General features: G+C 45.9%; 1 protein-coding gene across 6 annotated transcripts in view; it reads left to right on the forward strand.

The window, feature by feature from the left end:
- Positions 1-1,701: 1,701 nt before the first annotated feature.
- Positions 1,702-25,247, forward strand: part of mib1 (MIB E3 ubiquitin protein ligase 1) — an 89,245-nt gene continuing 65,699 nt past the window's right edge. For 3 of the 6 annotated variants that reach the window (XM_063219332.1, XM_063219335.1, XM_063219337.1), the window contains exons 1-10: positions 1,703-1,884; positions 3,289-3,521; positions 4,460-4,631; positions 12,374-12,503; positions 13,850-13,954; positions 17,004-17,070; positions 17,921-18,125; positions 18,579-18,762; positions 23,696-23,840; positions 24,634-24,767. In XM_063219332.1, coding sequence (XP_063075402.1) covers positions 3,293-3,521; positions 4,460-4,631; positions 12,374-12,503; positions 13,850-13,954; positions 17,004-17,070; positions 17,921-18,125; positions 18,579-18,762; positions 23,696-23,840; positions 24,634-24,767 — 1,371 coding nt within the window. In that variant the 5' untranslated portion in view covers positions 1,703-1,884; positions 3,289-3,292. The other 3 variants (XM_063219336.1, XM_063219338.1, XM_063219334.1) reach the window with 2 other exon arrangements.

Below are 25,247 nucleotides of genomic sequence, written 5' to 3' on the forward strand. Positions count from 1 at the left end.
TTGTTTATTCAATTAAATTGCAAAAAAAAGAAGCAGTGCAGTGCACAGTTAGACACACGTAGGCACTGCCTGCACGAGGTCTGTGCTTTTGTGTTACATGTGCAAGACAGGTTTGATTGTCCGCTTTTGAAGGTCTGTTTTTAAAAGTGTAATTACATTAGGTTTTGCGACTTAGCAGCACCCTCAAAAGTGCAATATAATGTTTGATTGATTGCCCCCCTGAAGATCAGTTTGTAAATGTGTTTTTACTGTAAGTCATTGACATAGGCTACAGGTATATACGTCAATGGTGTAATTACATTATGGCTGTGACTGCCATTTTGCGACACCTCTAGAAGTGCAATTTAAACAGTACATAGGCCCCTATCGCAATATACAGTACACAGTATAACTGTAGGCCTACGTGTTGCTATCAGCTCTGTATCATGCGTAAAGACGATGTTAGCAAGCGAGACAGGTGGTGTGTGGTTTGACCCTGGTGTGTGATTCCTTTCAGACGGAAGGAATGAGAGCAGTTCATGGCACGTGGCTGTCCCTGGTGTTTCGCCAACACACTGGGTAAAAGACGTCAGAGGGACACGTTGGTTTGCCCTCAACTTTTTTGGCAGCTACTTTACAGTCCTCTGTAAAAATTTGCCACCCTCAGCAGTCATAGACGTGCCGCCTACAGCATGGCCCACCCTGTAAGGTGCTGCAGCCCTTAGTGTCTAAGCTGCCTATGTCTGCCTAAATGTCTGATGATGGTGTTGAGTAGAGTAGGCCTAGTAGGCCTACTTATAGTGCACCAAGCAAGCGATGTGATACTTTCAGCCAATATTAAACATAAACCAGGGTTCATGGTTACTAGATTGGAATGGATCCCCTCATGAGCTCAACACTTTCAATAGTCAAGTCAAGTCAAGTCAAGTAGGTTTTATTGTCAATTTCTTTACATGCACTGGTCATACAAAGAATTTGAAATTACATTTCTTGCTTTCCCATACAGACATAGACTAAATCTAGGTAAGGACATAGACAGTATAGACATAGAGAGTACTTATACATGGACTTAAGACAGTATGGACATAGACAGTGCTCATACAGACATTTAAAGTGCAAGACTGGACAACAGAAGACTTGTAGAGGACATACATTAAGAGGTATTGTTGTGCTTTTGTGCTTTTCCTAAAAGGTCCTTTATAGCGTTCTGACATGGTAATAGTAGCATTTGAAGAAAAATAAATATTAAAAAGGTCTGTCTCTAGTACAGCCCTGGGCAATTATTTGTAGATGATGGGAAGTAAGTTGCTTTCAACAATTTTGCAACATGCATAAATGCACAAGCTAAGTCACATAGATTTGATTTCTATAGTAGGCCTATTGTATTTAAGTATAGCCTTAATCAAAATATGCAAATTCATTCGGCCTGTGTGTGTGTGTGTGTGTGTGTGTGTGTGTGTGTGTGTGTGTGTGTGTGTGTGTGTGTGTGTGAGAGAGAGAGAGAGAGAGAGAGAGAGAGAGAGAGAGAGAGAGAGAGAGAGAGAGAGAGAGAGAGAGAGAGAGAGAGAGAGAGAGAGAGAGAGATGGAAAAAGACCACCAACTGCTGGTCATCAATACCACAGCAGCTTGCAAACATTGCTGGTTTCTACCAGCAGGGGGAACTTGTGATACTCAGTTATTTGTGGCCAGGAAAGGGTTAAGTACTCATTGCGTCATCTGACGCCACGGGAACTGCACGATACCAAACAATTCCTTCCTCCGCCTGCTGCTTGAGTTCTGATTGACAGTAATGGCGACCTCAGTTTTACACTAACGAATCATATCACCAAAACAACACTTTCGAATGGCGCGTATGGTTCACCAACACTAAATCTACAAATAACGAGATCGTATGTATCTCTAAAGTAAGTAATTTTTAAAAGGCCTGGAATGCTAAAGTTGGATGTAGCTAACGTATAATATTTTGGAAAGCATGAACAAAGGTCTCCTTTTTCGTGGCGATGTGGCTACTCGGTGGCAAGCTCTGGTTGTATTTTTCATATATTTTGGGATCTAAGCAATACCGCATACAGTACCAAGACTATTTGCTTTGAATGCAGATATAAGCGTATGTCGCTTGTTCCCGCAACTTAAAGCAAGATGGTAATGGGGAGCTAGCCAGCCCAAGTCGCATAGTTTGTTAGCTAGCTTGTAGCCTTAACACCCCCATCTTGAAACTGACCCCCCATTGTTGTAGGCGTTCTCGTGGAATACACACCGATGAAGCAGAAATACGCGTCACAAGAAGTTGGATTCATCTGTTGAGTCTTCGTCGTATCATCAAACTTCATCCTTGCAATAGATTCAAAAGTCTATCGGATCCCGTTCGTTTTTCCAGCTCGGATGCATTGGCCGAAGGGGACGTTTTGATCTTGCAAATGCCAGACGTTTGACGTGAAAACCATCAAGACTGGTTAGCTTGTGAAGTTAACCTGCTAACGTTAGCTATCTTTGTCACCTGGCTCATCAGAAAATGCACATTAGCTGCCTACGCCGTTGCTGAATTTAGACAGACCATTTTAGATGTATGCGATCCTAACACTATGCATTTTCTTTAATATCTTGCCACCACGTTCGTAACTTCAGTACAACTTTGTGCTTTGACATGCGCTTGTCGAGTTCAGATCATTTATTGGCACAATGAAGTGTCCAGAAAACAACACCAGACAGACTTAATTTGGCACAATAACCAGTCCACCCTTTAATTTCATCACTTGGGGGCAAATCGTGACTTTTTTTCTTAGTTTGGCGATAGTGTGGACGGTTGAGAGAGACATAAACAGCTAGCCTTAAGCTAACACATTTTGTTTTGTTGTAAAACTACTTGGCTCACAATTCATCTCAATGGAGAAACAGTAATGTGCGCGCTTCTATCCAAATCGGACAATTACGCATGGCGCATATTGATAATCTCAGTTGTGTTTTGTGGTTGAAGGTTTTGTTGGCATGTGAAAAGCTAGCCGGGTAATGTTGACATCGATACAGACTGAAAGATAAACTGTGTCTTGCAATCATAACGGCAATTTTGACGATCAATGCCTTTTTCTTGATCTTGTCATTGTGTGAGTAGCCTACTTGTAAAGGTTTACGCTTGGAATTTGAAATATTGTTACTTTGCTGTAGCGAGTTGGTTAAACCTGTCTTGACTTTTCCTGTCTGCCACTGAACGAATGCGATAGGTTTGGCTACAGACAGTCCAGTTTTGAGTCATTCAAGCCAGCACGTTTTTTTTTAAGTTCGTGGTATTTTTGTTACTGCGACATTTGTAGCTAAATGACCACCGGAAGGAATAACCGCATCATGATGGAAGGAGTGGGCGCAAGAGTCGTCCGTGGACCGGACTGGAAATGGGGAAAACAGGACGGTGGCGAAGGGCATGTTGGAACCGTGAGGAGTTTTGAAAGTCCCGAGGAAGTGGTGGTTGTTTGGGACAACGGGACCGCTGCCAATTACCGCTGCTCTGGTGCCTACGACGTGCGGATATTGGACAGCGCACCGACAGGTAAGCAGAGACTTTGGTGATTCTCTACACATCCTGGCAGACCAGTCAAGGTGATCATTAACTTGGCAGTGCCATGGTCCAGTTATGTTAACTTTAGCGAATAAGACATCCCATAACAAACTATTTATTTACACACGTTTCCACTTATTATCATCACCTTTAATCTGGTTACTTTGTTGTACACAAACCTTAAAAAGATATAAGGATGACCTTTTGTGCTGTATCAGCTTTGTCATTTTATTGCCAGAAACATAGTAGTGTAATTTGTTTAGTACTTGCACCTGGTAACATGTTTGGTACACATTTTGTCTGTATATCAAGTTGAGATTATGGATGCAATTTTGCTGCAGGGCTAAGCTGCGTCCCGCAAAAGTTTAGGAACCACTATCTATATTGCCTGCTTTGGAGCAGAACACATCCATAAGTGGTGGTCTCACTTCACACTATTGGATCCCCTGATGAACTGCATGGTTGTAGTTGTAGGACTCCCTCCCATGGCAACTCTGACCCCTGGGCCTGGGCCCAGACTAGCTCACCAGTCTGCCAGTTCAACTCTGGTTCTGTGCCCTCTAAATTGCGGACCCTTCCCTGCATGATGTCGGTCAGGGGTGTCAAACTCAAATTGACTGAGGGCCAAAAATAAAAATCTGCAATGAAGTCACGGGCCAAACTCAATATTTATTTTAAAAATACCCGAACAAGTGTGAGCTGTTTCACAGGCCTGAGCCCAGTCATATTCCTGCTACACCAAATTTCCTGATTTTAAGTCTTATTGTGCTATATATTTATGGTGCATGCGGGCCAATTGTAATACTCATTTGAAATGATCTCGTAAGCCGAATAAAATGATTCTGTGGGCCAGATCTGACCCCTGAGCCTGTGTTTGACATCCCTGTTGTAGGTATATTGACATAACCGACATCACTCTTGCTTTCCAGGTATCAAACACGATGGCACCATGTGTGACACCTGCCGCCAGCAGCCAATCATTGGCATCCGCTGGAAGTGTGCGGAGTGCACCAACTATGACCTCTGCACCACCTGTTACCATGGCGACAAGCACCACCTGCGGCACAGGTTCTACAGAATCACCACACCGGGAAGTGAGAGGTAGGAATGCTCCCCTTTCCAAGAACTCTTGTGCCCATATAGCATAGCACTCTCGATGAGCTTTTGCAGCCCAGAGGCTTTCATGTGGCATATGCTAGCTAGCTAAACATAACTCATTTTTCTCCACTGCTTGTGAGGAAGGCAGGACATGAGCCTAACTCGGCATGCAGAATGAGCACATGTCCTCAGCCCCCTAGCAGCGGTTGCCAGGCGACAAGCCTTTCCTCCTCTGTCAGCACTACAACAGGGTGCCTTGGCTAAAAAGAATGCAGCCCGGCTATTGTGGCTACTATTTAGGATTATTGATGATGCCAAATCGACACACAGCTAGGTTATGTTTGGGAAATAAAATTGGGGTTACACTTAACTTGACGTGGCGCTGCATAACACATTGATAGCAGCTGTTATGCACTTTGCATGAAGGATTCATGACTGTTTCGTAAGACGTTCATACCAGACCTTTCATAAACATGGAAGAGAAAAGGACGGCAACTTGTCAAAATAAAAGTTCAACAATTTCAAAGCAGCATTTCTATTTCCGTTCTGAAGCCGTCCTGATTACAACCAATCTGGGTGTTTCATTCAAATGTTCTGTCACTGGCATTGAAGTAAAACCAGTAGGGGTTAGATGATTTAGTGGCATGTGGCATGCCAATGGAAGGCTATGTTTTAGGTTGGTAGATACGCATTGTTCACTGACAGATTAGGTTTAGGAAACAGTTTTGGTATAGGCACAGTTCGACAAAGTGCACTTAGACGTGCTACATGATAGTGGCATGTGCCACTAAATCATCTAATCCCCTCTCAGTAATCATTGAGGGTTCAGAACAAAACCTCCAATGCTTCTTTGTTTAACTTTTATTTTGACAAGTTGCTTTCCCTCCGTCCACTAGGTTCTTGAAAGGTTTGGTATGAGAATGGGTCATGAACCGATCATGAATGCTTCGTGCAGACTTTATAACAGCTGTTATGAATGTGTTATGCAGGAACACGTCAAGTTAAGTGTTACCAAAATTGTGATTCCTTTATTCCCTTTGTTGGCAGAAAATAATGAGTCCTGGAGTTATACCGGCAGTCAATTGTCATGTTATTTTAGATGCAGTGTGATTTCCTCTCAAACGCTGGGCACCATATCTGTCTGTCTGGTTCCTGAAATTGTGTTTGGAGCTCACACAGAGATGACGCACTGCTCTAAGCCACTGACTTATTCTGTGAGATATAGAGCAGAGGTGCTAGCCTTAGCAGGGCCATCTTGCCACCACCTAGCAGTGTGTGTCCAGCTGGGGAGACTCGCTTGGGTCCCCTGGATGACTGCATCACCATCTTCAGATCTGAGTGCATTTGGTTTTATTGGGAGTTGTCTGAAAACGTATACGATGGGTGCTTTGAAAATTATTTGATTTAATGCGCTTCCTTTTATCACTGGTGAATTTTGAGTGCATCTGCAGTTTTTCGTCAATAAAAAGGCAAAATAACCATTTGAGCTTTTTCCCCCCTAAGCAAAGTAACATCATGCAGCAATTCAAGTTAAGCATTTCAACAGCGCACAGAGACAATGTCATCGTGGCATGAGCCAGAAACTTACTGCAGTGTAGAAAAACGCCACCATAAAGTCTGCTGTGGTTTTAAACTATTTTTATGTGTCAGAATGGCTCCCCTTCCAATGGGGCTTCATTGCTTTAACTGGTTGGGCATTGTGGAAAGGAGAGCTGTATTTTTCCATCACTGTTGTCTCGTTCTGCATTACTTAAGAACTGAGGACTGTTCAGAATTACAGGTTGTTTTGTTTATTGCAGCTAGCTCATTCAAGACATAATTAAACCATCTAAAGGGCTGTGTATGCTCTCGCGGTAGCCTGTTGCCCACAGGTCTCCGCAGATAGTTTTGATTTTTGCTCTGCACTAGGTCTGTGCTATGTTATTCATCGCCACAATGGCAGGGGCAACGAGAGGATTGTTCAAACTGCCTTACAAGGAGTAGACTACACCATCTCTGTTGCTTTGTAGCTTCATTTATTTACACAGACTTGACGGCAATGGAAATGGAGCATTTAAGAAATGTTAACCTGCATTTTTGATTGCACTAGCAGCCACCAAGGTAGTTTGGAACAAGGAAGTGGCTCATTGTCGAGAGCAGGTCGCACAAAGCGGAATGTTTCTGTGGCGACACCGTGCCGATAACTTCAGCGTCGTAGCTTGCAAGTGCACGTGTTGTCTTTGGGTTCATGTCAATAAATGAAGCTACGAAGCACGATGGACAACTTATTGAATGAATATCACACACATTTTCCTCTCGCAAACCGTCAGCCCGGTGAAAGTTGAACAAGGAAGTAATTGCTTGTTGTCGGGCGCAGAATGGCACACCAAGTGTCTGCGGCGGGGGGGGACAATCTGTGTAGCTGTCTGTATCACTGTGCTGACAAGTTGGTTTCTGAGCATAAACTACGTTTAAGTGGTGAACCTTTTACTCAGAGTGTAATAGGTTGTTAGGATCTTAAGAATATGAGGGCGCACAGCTTGTATGTCTCAAAGTGTTGGTGCTGCACACAGTTTGGGCAAATCCGCTAACGCTGGCTGGCTGTGTGAGAAAAGACTACCATACTAGTTCCACTGCCTTGATGTCACATAGCGGTTTCTCGTAGTACTCTCGTAGTAGGTCCCACATTCTAGGCACTGAGCCGTTCTATTTCTTTGCCTGAAATCGAACACCTTTGATTCTCCATAAAGAATCTCTGGGCCTCAGCTGTAGTTAGCTAGAGCTGGTTCTGATGCTACACGTGCAGCTTAACAGAAATGAGGACAGGTTCCATTTCAATTAATTTGGACCGATGGGTCTGATGAAGGTGGCTAAGCTAATCACATTACATAATGGAACAGTGCGGTCGGAGCAGTCTACAGAAGAGGGCAGACTAGCAGTGTAAATGTTGCAGCAATTGAAATGGTGCTCAGTTGCTGTGTAGTGCTTCAAGGAATAAAGTTTGTGATGGAGGTGGAGATGGTTTTGAAAGGCCACGTGTTACATTTTGAAAAAGTAGTATATGGGGGTACTGTGGCGCGGTTCATTGCCCATGGGACCCAGGTTTGAATCAGGCCAGTGTCATCTCCCAGCCCTATCTCATCTCTCTTCCCCACTTGATCACTGTCATTTCTGCACTGTTCTGTCCAAGGAAGGCATAACAAAAAACCCATAATATACAAGGGGAGGGGAGTATATGTCGCACTTGAACTCGATGAGCCAGTATTACTACAAAGGTCTGTTTTGCCATCACCATGAAGCACATGATGATAAACCTGATGTATACGTCTGTGCTATATGATGAGGTATCGGTGTGTCTATAGAATTTGTGGCTATATCGTTGCAGAAAGTATGTAGATGTGTCTTCTTTTGTGCTAAATTTATAGTTTTGAGTGAAGCAGCTTTTGGGTCTTTCAAAGAGGATTCGCCATGCATGTTTTCGGTTTGTTTTTATAACAGAGCGACACACATGCCATTTGTGTGTACTCCACCCTTGATCCTCTTTGCACTGCCCTCAATGTTGGCTTTTGATATGCGGGGTCTGTTTAGGAGGCTCCTGCAGCAGATTATAGTCTTCACACACCGGGGTTAAACACAAACAGCCCTCCTGTCTCAATCTGCCTCTGTCATTTCATTTCATGTGCTGTGCTGTTTTTTGTTGGCTATTGTTAAAGTTCAAGAAGTTTATTGCCATGTCGACATAGTCGATAGGAATTTTTCCTGACGTATCCCCAACATCAAATACATACAATCGGCAAGACGCACAACGGCAAGGCACAGTAAATATAAACACGGATAGACATAACAATAAACAGAAAGGGTCCCAGCAGTCATTGGGTAGCAGTTCAATTTCAGATTACCCCACCACTACTGCCCATGCCCATCCGTCTTTATCAGCATGCAATGACATTTTTTTTGACTTCCCCAAAAGAGCGGCTGCACTGTAGGATGCACTTCACTGACACTGAGTTGCACATAAAAGGGAGACGTGAGTGGAAGCGGAGGTGTTGCCATTGCCATTAGCAGCGTCTGCCTAACGCTGATGACAGCCAGCATCCGAATGATCTACGGCCACTTCCTGAAGCGCACCCCTCATCTGCCTTCCATAAAACGAGAGGGGGGGGAGGGAAACAATGGGGTGGCTCAACAGCTGGTCGTCTTTCAACCACGTGTGACTTCATCTCCCTCGAGACAGCCAGCCAGCCAGCCAGCCAGGCCAGTCAGCACTCATTGCATTTCAGCAAACAGGCTTGGCGGGGTGTCCATCCGTCCGGCCGTGCTGCTTGGCTGTGACAAAAATCGAGGGGTGTTTCCTCTCGTGTGCAGCCTTGCCAAGCTGCTCCCGCTCTCTGCTCTGCTCTACTGTGGTCTGTTCTGATCTGCTCCGCTGTGACTGACTGGACTGCAGGCCCTGTCGGGCTGGCAACGCATGCGAGAGATGAGAGATGCCCTATGACCAGCCAACTGCCTTGCTGCTCGCTGCTTGTTGCTGCTTGCTGCGTGACGATAGCAGCCCGTGTTTAACATTTTTCAGAGTGGCGTTTGGCTTGAGCCAGCCTTGGACGTTATGAAATACAATGCAAATCCATGCTCCCATGCCGCCCCCCCAGCCCCGATCCACGAGCCACCACCTCCTTGTCCCAGCCTCCGAGACATCACTCCACTACTTTGTGGAATTCCCACATTGTTGGGACGTAATTGAAATCCATTTGTCATTTCCTTGTATGAACCCATTTCTGCATATGGCCCAGGGCTGAGGTTATGGGCCTTTCTGGTGGAAATGAATGCGCCTTCAGATAGTCTTATCATGAATCAAAAGCACGGCCTGCTCAATATGCGGCCTTCATCGTCGCTCACGTGTAAACACCACTCAATCAGTAAGGAGCACAGCAAGAGGACTTAATTGAATCACACACACACACACACACACACACACCTGCGCGCACACACGCACATTGTAACCCCTTTGAGAGCCATTATCTATCAGCCTGTGTCTCACGAGTCGTGTACCTCTCCTCCGACTCGTAAACTAACCCAGGCAGACAAAGCCGACTTTATCTAGCAGAGCGAATCTGCTCATAATGCAGAGTGTGAGAAATTAGAAGTGAGTTATCCATCTGTCTTATTAAGTACAGTGCCGTTGATAAAGGATTTCACGTTTGCGGGAAATTGATCCCTCCGCTATATGTTACCTCCGCCTTTATACCGTGTTTGCAGTGAGGGGGCTGCGCAGCTACTTATTCTAAACTGGAGTCGATGCGCAGACACATTATGGAAAAACCATTGACTTATCATTTTGCACCGTTATACGTTTATTCCATCTCCCACCCTAACTGCTTCGTTATTTATTTATCTATGTATTTACTTATCTAGATTTAATCTGCCAGGGACTGCAGGCAGATAATATAATTGTAGAAAAGTGTTCTTTTAATCTTCCCTCAAACAACATCCTTTCTCTCCCCCTCTACATGCTTAGCTTTGTTTTTAAGCTCTGGCTCGGCCCACGCACAGGAAGCCGTGGACTGAAAGTAGGTCCTTTTCCTCGCTCGGTCACGGATTTTCAAAAACAGTGAACGTCCCTTAAGGTCCCACCTGTGTCCTCACACACATCTGTAGGATTCGTCTGTAAGGTGAAGAAGTTAGAAGTAAGAGGAGCGAGCGAGTGAGCGGGCCCCCCTCTCAGTGCCCCTCTCCAGTCCAAAACAGCCAGAGCACATCCTGTGAGGAGGGCCCGGTGCTGGGGACGAGTATATGAGTCAGTCCAGCCTAGGGGTGGGCGGCACTATGGCAAAAATGTCAAATCACGATTTTTTAACATAGAAGCTCGATTCCGATTTTTTTATCACGATCTTCCATCGAAAACAAAAAAACAAAAACAAGCATTTTATACACTTGATGACGTTGAAGACGTCAACATTAAGTAATAAGTAGACATCACTCTGATACTGATAGTAAACATCCACACACTGCAAAACGATCTACACAATTTCTCCACTTTGGCAGATTCAAGACGATCTTGTACTCAATTTCACGATTCACAATTTAATATCGTCATTTCTCCCACCCCTAGTCCAGCCCGAGTATTTGCACTCCGCCCCCGCAGGCTGGCCTGGCCTGGCCTGCACACGTGAGCGTCCTCCCTCCCTCCCTCCCCGCCCTTCGCAGTGTTGAGCCTACCGTTGCATGTCCAAACATGAGCCGTGTTTGATGAGACTGGCTGCTTGCTTTGCTTTGCTCTGCTTTGCTTAGATTGTCTGCACAGATTGACCTGGACTCGAATTGGAGTTTACAGAGAGTTTACTGTGACTAGGGGGTGGGACTAGGAGTTTGTGTGTTTGTGTCTGTCTGTGTGTGCGTGCGTTTGCGTGTGTACGTACGTACGCGTGTGAGGTGGGTGTGGGGGGTAGAGTTAGGGGTTTAAAAAATGAATGTACATGCCTGTAGAGCTCAGAGGATCAGAGATGGCCATCTGGATCCCCTGCTTCCCTCACTGGCGTGGTAATGCATGGGTCAGCTTCCAGATGGCAAGCTAAGCATTGCTGGGCACCGCTGTAATTTATTTATTTATCTAATTCTCCCTATTTTTTTTCCACCCGGTAATTTTACATGGTGGTCGGATAGTCTAGCCCAAGTTGGTTTTTTTTTTTTAATAATGTGCTGTGAATGCGCATACCCACCTGTTGATTTAAAAGAGATAATTACAAATGAACAGCACAGTTTAAAAATGTTGGATGGCGTGTGAAGGCATGCTATTGCTGATGCCTGTTTTGCTCCTGCCTAACATGTAATTATCGGAAGACAGGAAGTGATGCGTAATTCCTGCCACACCTGTAGCCATGGCAGCGTGCTATTGTTTGTTTATTTACATAGTGCAAAGCTAGCAGTCGGCTCCTCTGAAGCGTGGATGGCTTGGTGGGCCCTGTCTAACCAATTAAGTTCTCATTGTATGTCATGCTTCTCTCAGCCATTCAGGAGGGCTGGAAGTTATTTTTCCTGAGCAGACACCAAGGAAATGTGTCTGCAACCTTTTTGCGCCTTTCCCGCTTATCATTTAATGTGATGTTGGTGAACTATGAAGTGCCATTGCGGGTCAGGTCATGCTTTGACACCGCTTACCTTTTTTTCATTTTTGCTTTTTGTGCACTGACATTACGAAAGGGAATGAACCACCTTCCACCTTGGACAGTGCACAGAGCCGTGTCGCAGAAGCAGTATCAAAATAGCACGGCTTGACCACCAGATCTCTGGTATGTGGATGTGGCCGACATGCATCACTGGCACTAGCTATAGCCGTTGCGATGAGTCTGGGAGAGTGGTCTGCATGAGCGCTGTGGCCTGCTAGAGTGTCTCTCACCAGCTTTATTAGACACCAGCCTACTCCTTGCGCTGGGATTGGGCCTATGCTCTGCTATGCTGCCATTAGGAGAGAAAGCAAGGCAAGCTTCCAGCTGTTGAACCTTGAGCACCAGCATAACTTTCAGATCGCCCGTTAGTGTTGAATTGATGGCCCTGTAGAACCCCACCACAAGATCATTGAGTCACTTTCTGGAACATAAAGCTCAGTACTTTTCCCGGCCTTCACTATTAAGTGTTTTGTGTCTCAGACTAAATCGGTAATTAATTTGGGACGAGCAATGAATTGAAGGCAAGGAAAGCACTTAAACTATCTCCAGCAATGACTCTTCTCCTCCTTCTCACTGGTTTGGTTCTCTCTGATTCCTCTGCAGGGTCCTTCTCGAGTCTCGGCGCAAGTCCAAGAAGATCACCGCCAGGGGCATCTTCACCGGAGGCCGGGTGGTGCGTGGCGTGGACTGGCAGTGGGAAGACCAAGATGGCGGCAATGGGCGAAGGGGAAAGGTAATGCCTTACAGTGTATTGCCAGTGTTTTTTAGGCTCACGACTCTCTGAGTCAGTTTAGCTGCACATATAGAGGTGGGCGTGACGTCCAGGAATTCATAATAATATGTTGTAATCTGAAGGACAGACACAAGCTTTGTTATTGTTAAATGTTGCTATGTAGATTATTCCTGGGCACGTCAGTAGCCTACTTATCAGAGTGCCACCTAGCTTGGCTTACCAGATCACATATTGCAAGTCTGTGCACTGAGTTGGCATGTGTTCACTTTGTTGCGGATGGGCAGCTTCATATGCAACCTGTCTAAGTCCATAGAAAATGTTGCCGTCATCAGGGATATGAAGAACATTTTGCCTTATGGAACACATAGGCTAGACCTCGATGAGACATGTAACATAAATTGGCTAATTCCACTGGGGGTTCGCAGCAAATAAAGACATCAACACCATTAACTTTTTATTTATTTATCCTCTTTTAATTCACAAATAAATACGGATGCGGCATACAAGCCTGCGCTCAGTCATATTCATCGCACGCACCTGATGATGACGATGATGATGATGAAGTGTTATTGGCATGGGTGCGGTGCTGGAATTCGGCTCAATGAGGCGGAGAGCATATTGCCCAGAGAGTGAGGCGGCCATCTGTGTATTGATGATTGCAGGCAAATATGTTGTCTGTCGTAGATGCTTGTTTGGGTTTACAGTGTCATAAAAAAGGGGTCCACCGCTCCCTGTCTGCACAGCTAATAGAGCAAAGTGTTAACGGCGTGAAGTTAATTTCTAGGCCTTTGCATCAATGAAAAGCCTCACCTGCACCATAAACCCCAGTGAATGGAAGTGGGTTTAAGTGTCTGTTGAATGAGTGAACGAATGCTGTAAATTTCCAAATAATCTTTGCTATGTTCAGGCCATAGCCACTGCTCTGCATACGGTGTCCTCTTGTCTACGCTGAAAAGGGTGACGAATTGGGACGAACAATCCCTTCTGTGCAAAAATGTCTGTCCGTAGCCATCCTTCTCACCTCTCTCCATCTCTTTTCACTTCTCTCTCTGTCTTGCCCTTTCTTGCTATCCATTCCTCACTGTCTGCACCTATCCTATCCCTTGCCAACCACCCTCATCACTCTGTTCCTCTCTCTCTTCCGCCTATCCTGTCCCTGCTCTCCGTCTCTCTGTCTCTCTCTCTCTCTCATGTCTCTCTGTCTCTCTCTCTCTCTCTCTCTCTCTCTCTCTTTCTCTCTCTCTCTCTCTCTCTCTCTCTCTCTCTCTCTCTCTCTCTCTCTCGCTCTCGCCCTCTATCTCTCTCTCTCCCCTGCTTCCTTCTCTTCCTCTACTCCTGTCTGCCAGGTTACAGAGATCCAGGACTGGAGTGCAGCCAGCCCTCACAGTGCGGCCTACGTCCTGTGGGACAATGGAGCCAAGAATCTCTACAGAGTCGGATTTGAGGGCATGGTGAGTAAGCCACAACCAAGCCGTGAAAGGGAGGGGACAAGGGTGCAGAGGGGGGGCAGAAGGCTGTCTTTTGTGTCTGCCTGACCATGAAAGAGTGAAGAAAAAGGCACGTTCCTTCTTGTGTGTGCGTGTGCGTGCGTGTGTGTGTGAGTTAGAAAGAGAGAGTGTGCGGTGGTCGGGGCCCTCTTTGTGAAAGCCAGGCAGCCGGCATGTGCAGCCCCTATTGTGTGGGCAGCTGGAGGGGGGAGATCTGCATGAGAAAAAGAAATCTGTTCCCTCTCCCCCTTTATGAAGAGGCAATAGGGAGAACATGGAGGTCACTGCCTGGTCTCCGGCACCTCCCCTCCCCTCTCCTTTTCCCTCTCTCTCTTCTCTCTCTTCTCTCTCTTCTCTCTCTCTCTCTCTCTCTCTCTCTCACACTCTCTGTCTCTCTCTCTGTCTCTTTCTCTCTGTCTCTCTCTCTCTGTCTCTGTCTCTCTCTCTCTCCCTCTCTCTCTCTCTCTCTCTCTCTCTCTCTCTCCCCCCTCACAGTGGTCGGTCGAGTTCAGTTGATGACCAGCCCGGCCTCCTCTTTCTCCATTGGTTGATCGCTGTCATGCATCATCTGAATTCGGCCAGTAGCTGTGCTGTCTACCCAACAGCTTTTCTTTTGTTATTAAAATGCACTTCCACAAGGTTTTTGGTGCACATCTGCTGGGGAATTCATCCAAGTTGTGTGGCGTGCTTTTGTGGTACTGGTTAGGAAAGTGAGGAAGCATAATAGCTCTGGTCCTGTCCATGTTTGAGAAATCTGCCTCTTGTTCATTGTTTTGAACAGTAAGCCTCCCCACCCCAAAGCAGTAAAATGGTGCATTTGAAATCAATAAACGAAACTAATAAACGAAACTAAAAATATTCATTAAATCCGTGGCAGTATCCATGGATCGATTGTTTCAAGCGGAACTTTTTTTTTTTTTAAACAGAGCCAGTGTTTCAGAATTTCACTGCTCAGAAGTTTTTTTTTCTGTTCTGTTCTCAGTTTCCTCTTTTCCCTCCAGTTTGTGTTGAATTAATTACGGATGACACGGAGGCTGACTGCAGCCCCCCTATCTAAAGGAGCGTTGTTGTAAAACAAAAGCACTGTAAGACTAGAATATTGTTTTCATTGTAGCACGTTGTCTGTATGGACTGCAGCTGTGTGCCTCTTAAAACAACAGTAAAAGACAGTAATGAATGGGGGTGGGTGTCTACTGAAACCCCATGCCTGTGTAAGTTTCAGCTTTTAATGCCTAAGTTACAAGGGAGCTCCAGAGTGGTAGTACTATGTCAATGTTAGGTTTAGTGTGGAAAGGGAAGACAATATCTATTTTGTTGTTTGTCTGGTTCTTATGGCTTGTTTAGCTTGTCTAACTTGTTCATTTTGGTCGGTTAAAATCAGCTCTGTATCACATTTAAAATGTTTTCCTATGGGCAAAGGTAGCTGTGAATTTTGAAGTTTGGCTCTGTCCACTCAAAAAGGCCGGTGCCTCATGAAATCTTATCCTATATATTTAAAACAAGTTTATATATTGGCTTGACAAAAGCATTGTATAATATAACATTATATTGTATTACATAACATTGTACTATATTTACAGTATTTTATTTAGGGGTGGGCATAGATTATTTTTTTTAATCTAGATTAATCTCACTGTAATTATGAAATTAATCTAGATTAATCTAGATTAATCTATATCAAAACGGCTCATTCAGAATAGGCACGATAGCGAAATAATGCCGAAAAAAACCTTGGGGTTTCTTAAGACAGATGGCGCATTAGACCAGAGCTCATCTTTTTTTCCAAAATGCATCTCATCTTCAAAAAATGGTCATGTTGATACTTGGAGATGAAAAAATCACAGCAATATGTGTAAAGTGTGTCCAATATGTTAGGAAGCATTTACAGTTATAAGATACTGAAATTTCAAAATGAACGGCGCTAGGCTATAAATTGTAGAGGCAAATACAGATAAATCTATCAAACATTTAGGCTATTTAAACAATATTACCTCAACAATTCAGCATTTCTAAAGGGCAGAGAGAGAGAGAGAGAGAGAGAGAGAGAGAGAGAGAGAGAGAGAGAGAGAGAGAGAGAGAGAGAGAGAGAGAGAGAGAGAGAGAGAGAGAGAGAGAGAGAGAGAGAGAGAGAGAGAGAGAGAGAGAGAATCTGCCACTGACTGTTAAAAGGAGCAGCGGCTCCTTTAAGAGAGGGAGGAGCTCTGCACGTAGTAGGCACAGCAGCCCTCAGCGGAGCCAGGCTACTGGATATGCCTATCTAGAACCTACACTGGCACACGGCGATTTGACAGTTGTTCTCAGAGTTAGAATGCCAGATGAGTTACAACTCGACATGAATTCAGTTTGCAAAAAAAAAAAGTCAAGCGCGACAACCGCGAGGTTTATTACCGTCGGACATGAGAATATCTCACTGAATCGCAAATGTGCGCGATTGCAACACAAACATTCAGCGAGAGTAGATATTGACAGTTTCAGTTTGACAATCTTCAAAATGCATAGGACTATCACACGGAATGTTTTGCAATTATAGCACAGGCAAGATTTCAGGAAGTTGTTTATGTATTCCATGCAATGCGTGAGGAAATGTAGGCTATGTCGGGCTGGTAGCTACTCACACACAATAATGTCTCTCTATGCTTCACCTCAAACAATAACGTCTCTTTAGTCTACCACTTATGAAAAAGCACTCAAACAACAACTACCACGGCAGAGGGATTAATGTGTTCAGCATGCAAACACTTCATATTTAGTAGGTCTGCTGAAACAACAGGTGGAGAGAGGAGAAGCGTCTGGAGCGCAGTCTAAAAGCGTCTGTCAATTAAAGGCGATGGTGACCTGCATACCCAAACTCCAAACCTATATTTTGAGAATAGATTAACGTGCGATATTTTCTTTATCGCGCGACAAGAGTCTCACATTATCGCAGCACGTTAACGCCGATAACGGCCCACCACTAATTTTATTTTAACGGTTTTTTTGTATCAGCCTGATGACACTTTATTTCCTTTTCTAGTCGGATTTGAAGTGTGTCCAGGATGCCAAAGGGGGAACGTTCTACCGAGACCACTGCCCAGTGTTGGGTAAGTAACTGATGAGGGAGCAGTGTGGGGCGTGGGAGTATTGGCACAACACCTTTGGCACCGTTGGCACTGTTGAGCAGAAGTAAATGATGATGATGGCAACAACAGCGATTATAATGAACCCCTTTTGGTCTTGTCCAAAAAAAGCCCGGATACTAGACTATTAAACTGATAGCACGGGTGAACAGGGCAAAATTATGAGCAGCTGTTATAGGAAACGGGGCCAATGGTGACCCTTATGGTCATATTTCAGTTTGTGTCCCCTAGATGGCACCACAATGCAAAAGATGTCAGAGTATTGTACTGTAGCAGAGCATATGACACAAGGCCAGTACAAATATTACAGGCAATCCTTCTTTGGGGAACTGCAGGGTTAGTATGTGAGTGTTGGACATTTTTGTGTGGCTCGGTTTTCCTCATGAGCATACCTGCATTGAATGAGTACCCATTCGGTTGTCTTCTCCCAGCCTGTGTGGACAGGTCCAGTAAGATAAGGGTTACATAAGCTAATGCTAGACTGTGTGTGTCAGCACATGCCTTTCTTCCCAATGGGGTCTAGTTAAATACTGTTGTAATTAAAATGCAAGTGATGGGGAAAGAGGGTGTGTGGGGGGGACCTGTTTTAATATCTATCCAATTACGTTGCTTTGGTTGGGTGTGCTCGCTTTAATTGGCCACCACTTTTACTGTGTTACAGGTGGGGTTGCAGGTTAACCATTTTAAGAAAATGTACTATTATGACATCACGTTGGGGGTTCCGCAGGCTCATAGGAGTCTATGTAGAACCTTGGAATCCTGGGACGGTTCCCCCAACGTGATGTCATACCTGCAACCCCACCTTTAACTTCAGGTGAACAGAATGGCAGTCGGAATCCTGGAGGGCTGCAAATTGGCGACCTGGTTAACATCGACCTGGACCTGGAGATTGTGCAGTCCCTGCAGCACGGGCACGGAGGCTGGACCGACGGCATGTTCGAGACGCTCACCACCACCGGCACCGTCTGCGGCATCGACGAGGACCATGACATCGTGGTCCAGTACCCCAGTGGAAATCGGTGAGTCGACTGCCACTGCTGTTCATCATCTAGCCCACCTTTTGTTTACTTTTGGCTTTACTTTTGTTTTTTGTTTGCTCAGTAATTTTGTTTGTAATTCATTCTCTTTTCGCATTATGTTTGTGCTTTCTTGCTTTTGACTGATGACTGCTGAGACATGCTGCAGCAATATGGACACCACCTCTACTTTTAATTTTTGTTTTCAATTGCAAACCTAGCATGAGCAATATTCACAGAATGTTTTAACACAATTACTGCTTATTCTTTTGAAGTTGATAAATTCAATTTACCATGTGTGGCTGCTGATGAGGGCTGTCTGGCTACACAAGTCTGTTTTTTAGACATGCATTCAGTCTATTAAAAAACTGATCATAGTATTTTAGATTAGACTCATTGTTGTCTCCAACCTCTGGGCCTCAATCTGTGTGTGTGTGTGTGTCTTACTCGCTTCAGGTGGACGTTCAACCCGGCGGTGCTGACGAAGGCGAATGTGGTGCGCAGCGGGGAGGTGCCGGCGGGGGCGGAGGGAGGCACCTCCCAGTTCCTGGTGGGAGACCTGGTGCAGATCTGCTACGACATCGACCGCATCAAGCTGCTGCAGAGGGGACACGGGGAGTGGGCCGAGGCCATGCTGCCGGTGAGACGACCCATGCCAACTACAGTGTGTGTGTGTGTGTGTGTGTGTGTGTGTGTGTGTGTGTGTGTGTGTGTGTGTGTGCGCGTGTGCGTGTGCGTGTGCGTGTGCGTGTGCGTGTGCGTGTGCGTGTGCGTGCGTGTGCATGCGTGTGCATGCGTGTGTGCGCGCTGGTGTGAGACTGAGAGAGTGAGAGACTCCCTCAACTCTGCAAGTTCACAGCCTTGACTCTAAGACACATGAGCTATCACTCTACGTTCTTGTGCTGGGACTGTGAACGCTGTGTGTGTGTGTACCTAAGTACAGCCTGTATACTCCCATCATCTCTTCATGTGAGATGGAGGGTGTCAGGTTAAAGGTAGGGTAAGGAGATCTTGGGAAAAGCTACATTTAGAGGCGTGGAGCAGCAACAAAAAAGCAGCTGGATTTGATGGACATATCGCCATTTATTTCTATACTGGGTGTCAAGTTCGGCGGAGAGTGAGCTTGTGAGGTACAGTCCCAGTACCATCTCTGTACCAGACAGCTGAGTTTCAAAAGACATGTCACTATTGACTATCGTCACTATTTTCTGGGTGTCAGGTTAAGTTTGAAAACTTGCCAGGGATTTGCTGTAGATCCATGTTCTGTTGTGGCATTGCAGTGGTGGCTATATCTTTCTCCATATGCAATTACTCAAAACAATGGGCTGACCTCCGTTAATTCTGAATTTGCATACCAGACAGCTGTGGACATAATTTAAGACATCGTCAGAAGCAGGGCTGTAAATCAACTTTTTTTCATCACCAGCCAAAATGGCTTTTAGATGTTAATCTTACTAGCCAAACACACACTCACTAATGGGCCAAAGTGGCTGTTAAGGTGGTCTTTTCTCTATCAGCCAAACTGAAATTTCACCAGCATTTTGCCGGTTGGCTGGTGTTAATTTAGAACCCTGGTCAGAAGACAGGCAGACCACCATTTTTAAGTGTCCATAGTGGAAATGTACGTCTTTGAATTGAAGCATGTCGCCATAACTGTCTGGCCTAATATCCCTGACCTTGAGCCGCCCACTGCAGAGATCATTCACGTAAGCAGACATGCGCTCCTCCCAGGGCCAGGCCACAGTGCCATGCTGTGCCATGTTAAGGTGTGTGTGTGTGTGTGTGCGCGCGCCTGCCTGCCCGCCATCTATCTCCAGGCTTAAACTCCTGAATCAGTTCATTTCTCTCACCTATCGAGCCAAGCTAAGAAGCCAAATCTGTGTACTCGGGAGCATTATTGGTTCGATGAGGAGATTTAGTGCCCAGCCGGAGCGAAAGCACCAAGGACGCCGCATCCTTTAACTGGCACTGCACCGCAGCACTCTACTCACACACGCAAGACTAGAGAGGCTTGACCGGAGCATGGGCTTTTGGTTTTGAATTTGCCGTTCGGCCATTTTAATGAGGGGGTTGGGGGGAGTTGAAATGTAAGCAGAGCCCCGCTCTGCATTTCATTTGCCCTGAGGGATAGGGCCTTCCTATTGATTTGGGAGTGTTTTTTCTTTTTTTTGTTTCAGAGGGACAACAGAGAAGCATCTAGCACATTCCAAATACCTTCCTTCAAATGATTAACTAATTCCCATTGTGCATTCTGGCTGGCTTCATTTCATGTGGTTTTCCTTTTTGAATTTAACAGGCCAGAGGAAGACTAAAATATGGTGTAAAACGTGGCCCCTTTTCCGCTCTGCAAAACTATTTTTTTCATGCAAAATATCTTGCCATGCATGATAATGCGTAGTAGTGCAAGTTCAGAGATGTTGAAGTTTAACACCATGCCCTGGTGTTCTGGTGACTGATTTTTTTCAAGTTAGAACTTGTATAACTCATCATGGTAGAGAGAGAGAGTGAGAGAGAGTTGCTCTAAAGTGCTTGGATGCTCGGTGCACTTTTTTCCCCCTGAAGTCCTGAACTCGTCAGATTTATCTCCAGAGTTTATGTCCTGGTGGAGTGCCATAACTCAAGAGTGCTGGGGAAATAAAAGTAGTGAGATAGAAATAAAGTGTTAGAGGGGCCCATAGTGTAGGATGTGGATATAAACATACGTCCTGTCTGGTCCCAGGGCCATGGGCCACCTATATCGTGTGTGTGTGTGTCTGTGTCTGTCTGTGTCTTTCTGTCTGTGTGTCTGTGTCTTTCTGTCTGTGTGTCTTTGTCTTTCTGTCTGTGTGTCTTTGTCTTTCTGTCTGTGTCTGTCTGTGTCTTTCTGTCTGTGTGTCTGTGTCTTTCTGTCTGTGTGTCTTTGTCTTTCTGTCTGTGTGTCTTTGTCTTTCTGTCTGTGTCTTTCTGTCTGTGTCTGTCTGTCTGTCTGTCTGTCTGTCTCTCTGTGGGCGCATTCAGGGCGTCTGAGAACCGTGCCAGTGCCCGTTCCCGCACCTAATCGCAAATCGGCCGTCGCGTTACGCCCCAGATCTTAGCGCTGACGAACCGGAAAGTTGGTTCGCAATGCGAACCACAAAAATACTTTTTCTTTAAACCGTGACAATGTGGCCGTCAGCAGGTTCATCCGGGTAATACAGTCACGTGTGGAAAAAGTTCAGAGCCCGGTATGAACACGGGCAGTTCGTAGATAAGCTCTTTAGTGCCGAATGTAACTGGTGCGGGCACTGGCGCCGACTACCTTCTGGGCGGCCTGAAAACCCTCTGTCTGTCTGTCTGTCTGTCTGTCTGTCTGTCTGTCTGTCTGTCTGTCTGTCTGTCTGTCTGTCTGTCTGTCTGTCTGTCTGTCTGTCTGTCTGTCTGTCTGTCTGTGTAGGACACAAGCTTATGGCTAGCAGCCAGTGAATGCTTGACTCCAGTGTCTTATGTGGGTTAATGAACAGGCTGGCTAATGATGATGAGGTGCAGCAGCATCAGATTGTGGTGAGTGACGGCAGTTTAATACTGATTGCCACCACAAATTGCAGCCTCATTAATAGGCGATTGGAGATGCGTTCCCTCCAGGCGGCAGGCTACAGCTGGCTTCAACTCATCTTGGGGCGGGGGGAAAGTGTGATAATCGGTGTGAGCTAGCTCTGGGTCACTGGTTGAGAGTAGAAAGAGAGAACCCCTTGGTTAGGTGGAGTCTGGTGGATGGTCAGGTCTGGCACAGAAAGACCCACTGGGCAGTAGATAGCTCGGATGTAGTTTTTGTGTCTTCTGTGATGCTTTTTGATTGTGTTCATAATCAAAGTCCTTCATGTCAAACATGCCTATCCACTGGACTCCGCTCGATCGGGGTTATTTCAGGGGTGGATTTTGATAGCTCCATTGATTAACTGTAGACTAACTGTAGTATAATGTCAGGTGCTGGTCTGAGTGTCCAGTCATCATGATCATCTATTGACCTTCAATTTGCTCATCTCGATGATGGCTTTTCTTAGCTGTGTCTGTGAGCTGAGTCTGTGATTACTCCATAGACCAACGGTAGACTTGTCTTCTGGTGTTGGTCCGGTCTGAATGTCCAGTCATCATGACGATGATGCTCCCCAGCACAGCTGCTTGGCTCTCAAGCACACTTCACTCTCATCATCTGATATTAGCCCCGATGTCCGTAGGGCCCCGGTGCGCATTGGAAACTGCTGTTTTTCCTGACCCATCGGTGTGTTTTATCTGTCCCCGCATCCCCCCCCTCCGCCCCCTCCACATAAACCGGCCGTAAAAAACAAACTGTGATACGGCGAGAGGCCAGCCACCACGACACCCCCACTCCCCTCCACCGTCGTCAGACAGAAAAGCCCCACTGAAATAACATCCTGGCGCTGATGAGCTTTAAAAGGTGGCTATGGGCTATTACGGCTGTGGCCCTGCCTCTGGCTCTCCTTTATGCCGCTGGCCAGCAGATTTCTTCGGCTCGCCTCCTGGACCATGGGGGGAATGTGAGGCGAGGCAGGTGTGGGATGGTGGACTGCTGCTAGGTGCCCTTGGTTTGTGTGGCATTTTCTTTTTCTTCTTTTTTTTCTGTGGCAAAGCACCCCCTGACCACCCCACCGGCCTAAAGTAAAAAACATGCACGCACGCGCACACGCGCACACACACTCACCTTCCTATACTCACAGACACACTCGCCTACCTATACACCCCCACATAAGCCTTCATACACCCCCGCCAACCTCCCTCCCTCTCCCCCTCGCTCCGTTTGTTGTCCTCTATGGACAAGGCTTAACAGAATTCCAATAGATCCAGTTATGAGCAATAGAAATGAGAAATGGGCCTACAAGCACGGAGGCCTGTGGGTATTCTCATTTTAAATAAGCCAATCTCATTTTTAAAAGGAAAACTGTAGAGTTATTGATTTGCTCCCTCCTCCGTGTTTTTAAGAAGGCTTTGGGCAGTCTCCTTTGAGATGGAGGAGCTTGCGAGCATGTAAACACAAACATCTGCGTGCGCGCGCACACACTCACACACACTTATTCACACATGCATAATTACACACACACACACACACACACACACACACACACACACACACACACACACACACACACTCACACACACACACACACACACACACACACACACACACACACACACACACACACACACACACACACAAACACAAACACCTCTTTCTCTCTCACACCCTTTTTTGATCATACACAGACGCACAAACACACAGTCCTATTTCTCTTACACTTACAAAACCACACCACCACGCACACTAACAATTACAAAGCGGCATACAGGGAACCATGCAGTGATGCACGGTCACACATAAAATCCACTCTCTCATTCCCACCTGCATATTTGCGTGAGCGAGTTTGTTTCTCTTGACAGACAGTCGGTAAGGCAGTCAATCAGTCGGTCACTCACTCACAGCCAGTCACTCACACACGTACACTCGCACACACACTCACACACTCTCACACGCTCGTTCACTCACACTCTCAGTCACTCCTTCACTCACTCTCCCCTGTCTCTCTCTGTGTCCTCTGCAGACCCTGGGCAAGGTGGGCCGCGTGCAGCAGATCTACTCGGACAGCGATCTGAAGGTGGAGGTGTGCGGCACCTCGTGGACGTACAACCCAGCCGCCGTGACCAAGGTCGCCCCCGCCGGCTCCGCTGTTACCAACGCCTCCGGAGGTAGGACATTGCAGCCAGAATGCTGCCAGGCTCAATGCATCATCAACAAAATCATTTACCTTAAGCATAGGAGTGTAACACATAGGTGCACAGCCTCCATGATGATACGATTCGATATCGATTTCTTAAGGCAGAGATTTGATTACTTTGAATACTTAGGAATGCCCCATGACACAATTTGGTTTGATTCGATTTTTTTCAATTACTTTTACACTTTTATTATGTTGCACAATTAGCAGCCAGGACATTGAGCAGGGGCCAGCGATTTGATTACCGGTATTTTGTATACTTAAGAATGCCCCACGATACAATTTGATGTACCAATACATTACACCCCTACTTACACATATTCTTTATTTTAACCTGCCTGAGTGCGTTACCAAATTCATATGCAAACATCCATTGTTATGGTTTTCTGTGTGTGTTAAATAATGTTTACCAGCCCCTTGGTTCTCATTGTCACTTCTTGGTTTGCCTAAGACTATGCATTGCAAACACGTACACGAGTCTTGATGTTCTTATGCTGCTGTGACAGTTCAATATTGCTTTTCGTTAAATACACAAAGAGGTGTTTACAGATGCTCAGGCTTTTCGGAGAAGATGACAGAGATACTGTGCCGTGCTCATGCTCTGCCTCTCCCCGCTCCTTGTCATCACCGCCTGGGTTCAGGCAGGCGAGTTTATCCTGACTGATGGCGTCTGTGATTGTGTGTGTGTGTGTGTGTGTGTGTGTGTGTGTGTGTGTGTGTGTGTGTGTGTGTGTGTGTGTGTTTTTCTCTTTTCTTTTCCCCAGAGCGCCTCTCTCAACTTCTGAAGAAGCTCTTCGAGACGCAGGAGTCGGGCGACATTAACGAGGAGCTGGTGAAGGCGGCTGCCAACGGTGACCTGGCCAAGGTGGAGGACATCATGAAGAGGCCGGACGTGGACGTGAGTGTCGCCGTGCCGCCTCCTCGCATGTAGTTGGGAAATCTGTAGAGTAATCAAACAAGGTCTAAATTGAATGCGCCAAAACACTGACTCTAGAAGGGGCCTAAATTGAGCGCAAAACACTCATCACAAAAGACACTTTGTGATGAATCAAAATGCATAGTGTGTCTTGTCAAGTCACTTCCACAAAAATGAAAAGCGAAGTTGTTTAAAAATTCGCTCCTTTAGCTATGACCATGAATGGGAATCTTCACTGACACTTTGTATGAGAATCTTTTGTATTTTTTTTATTGTGCAGTGCAGGTCCTCAGTTCAGCCTGACGTGGCTATGATTTATAGCAAAGATGCATATTCAACTGTGCCAGTGTTGCCAAATGAGTATTGGGTGGTTGAAGACGGAATCCATGTAAATTTGATCAAATATGGCAGCCGTGGCTCAGTGGTTAGAGCACTGGGTTGGCAACCCAAGGGTTCCCGGTT

The sequence above is a fragment of the Engraulis encrasicolus genome, chromosome 16, assembly GCF_034702125.1.
Source record: "Engraulis encrasicolus isolate BLACKSEA-1 chromosome 16, IST_EnEncr_1.0, whole genome shotgun sequence".
Taxonomy (NCBI): Eukaryota; Metazoa; Chordata; class Actinopteri; order Clupeiformes; family Engraulidae; genus Engraulis; species Engraulis encrasicolus.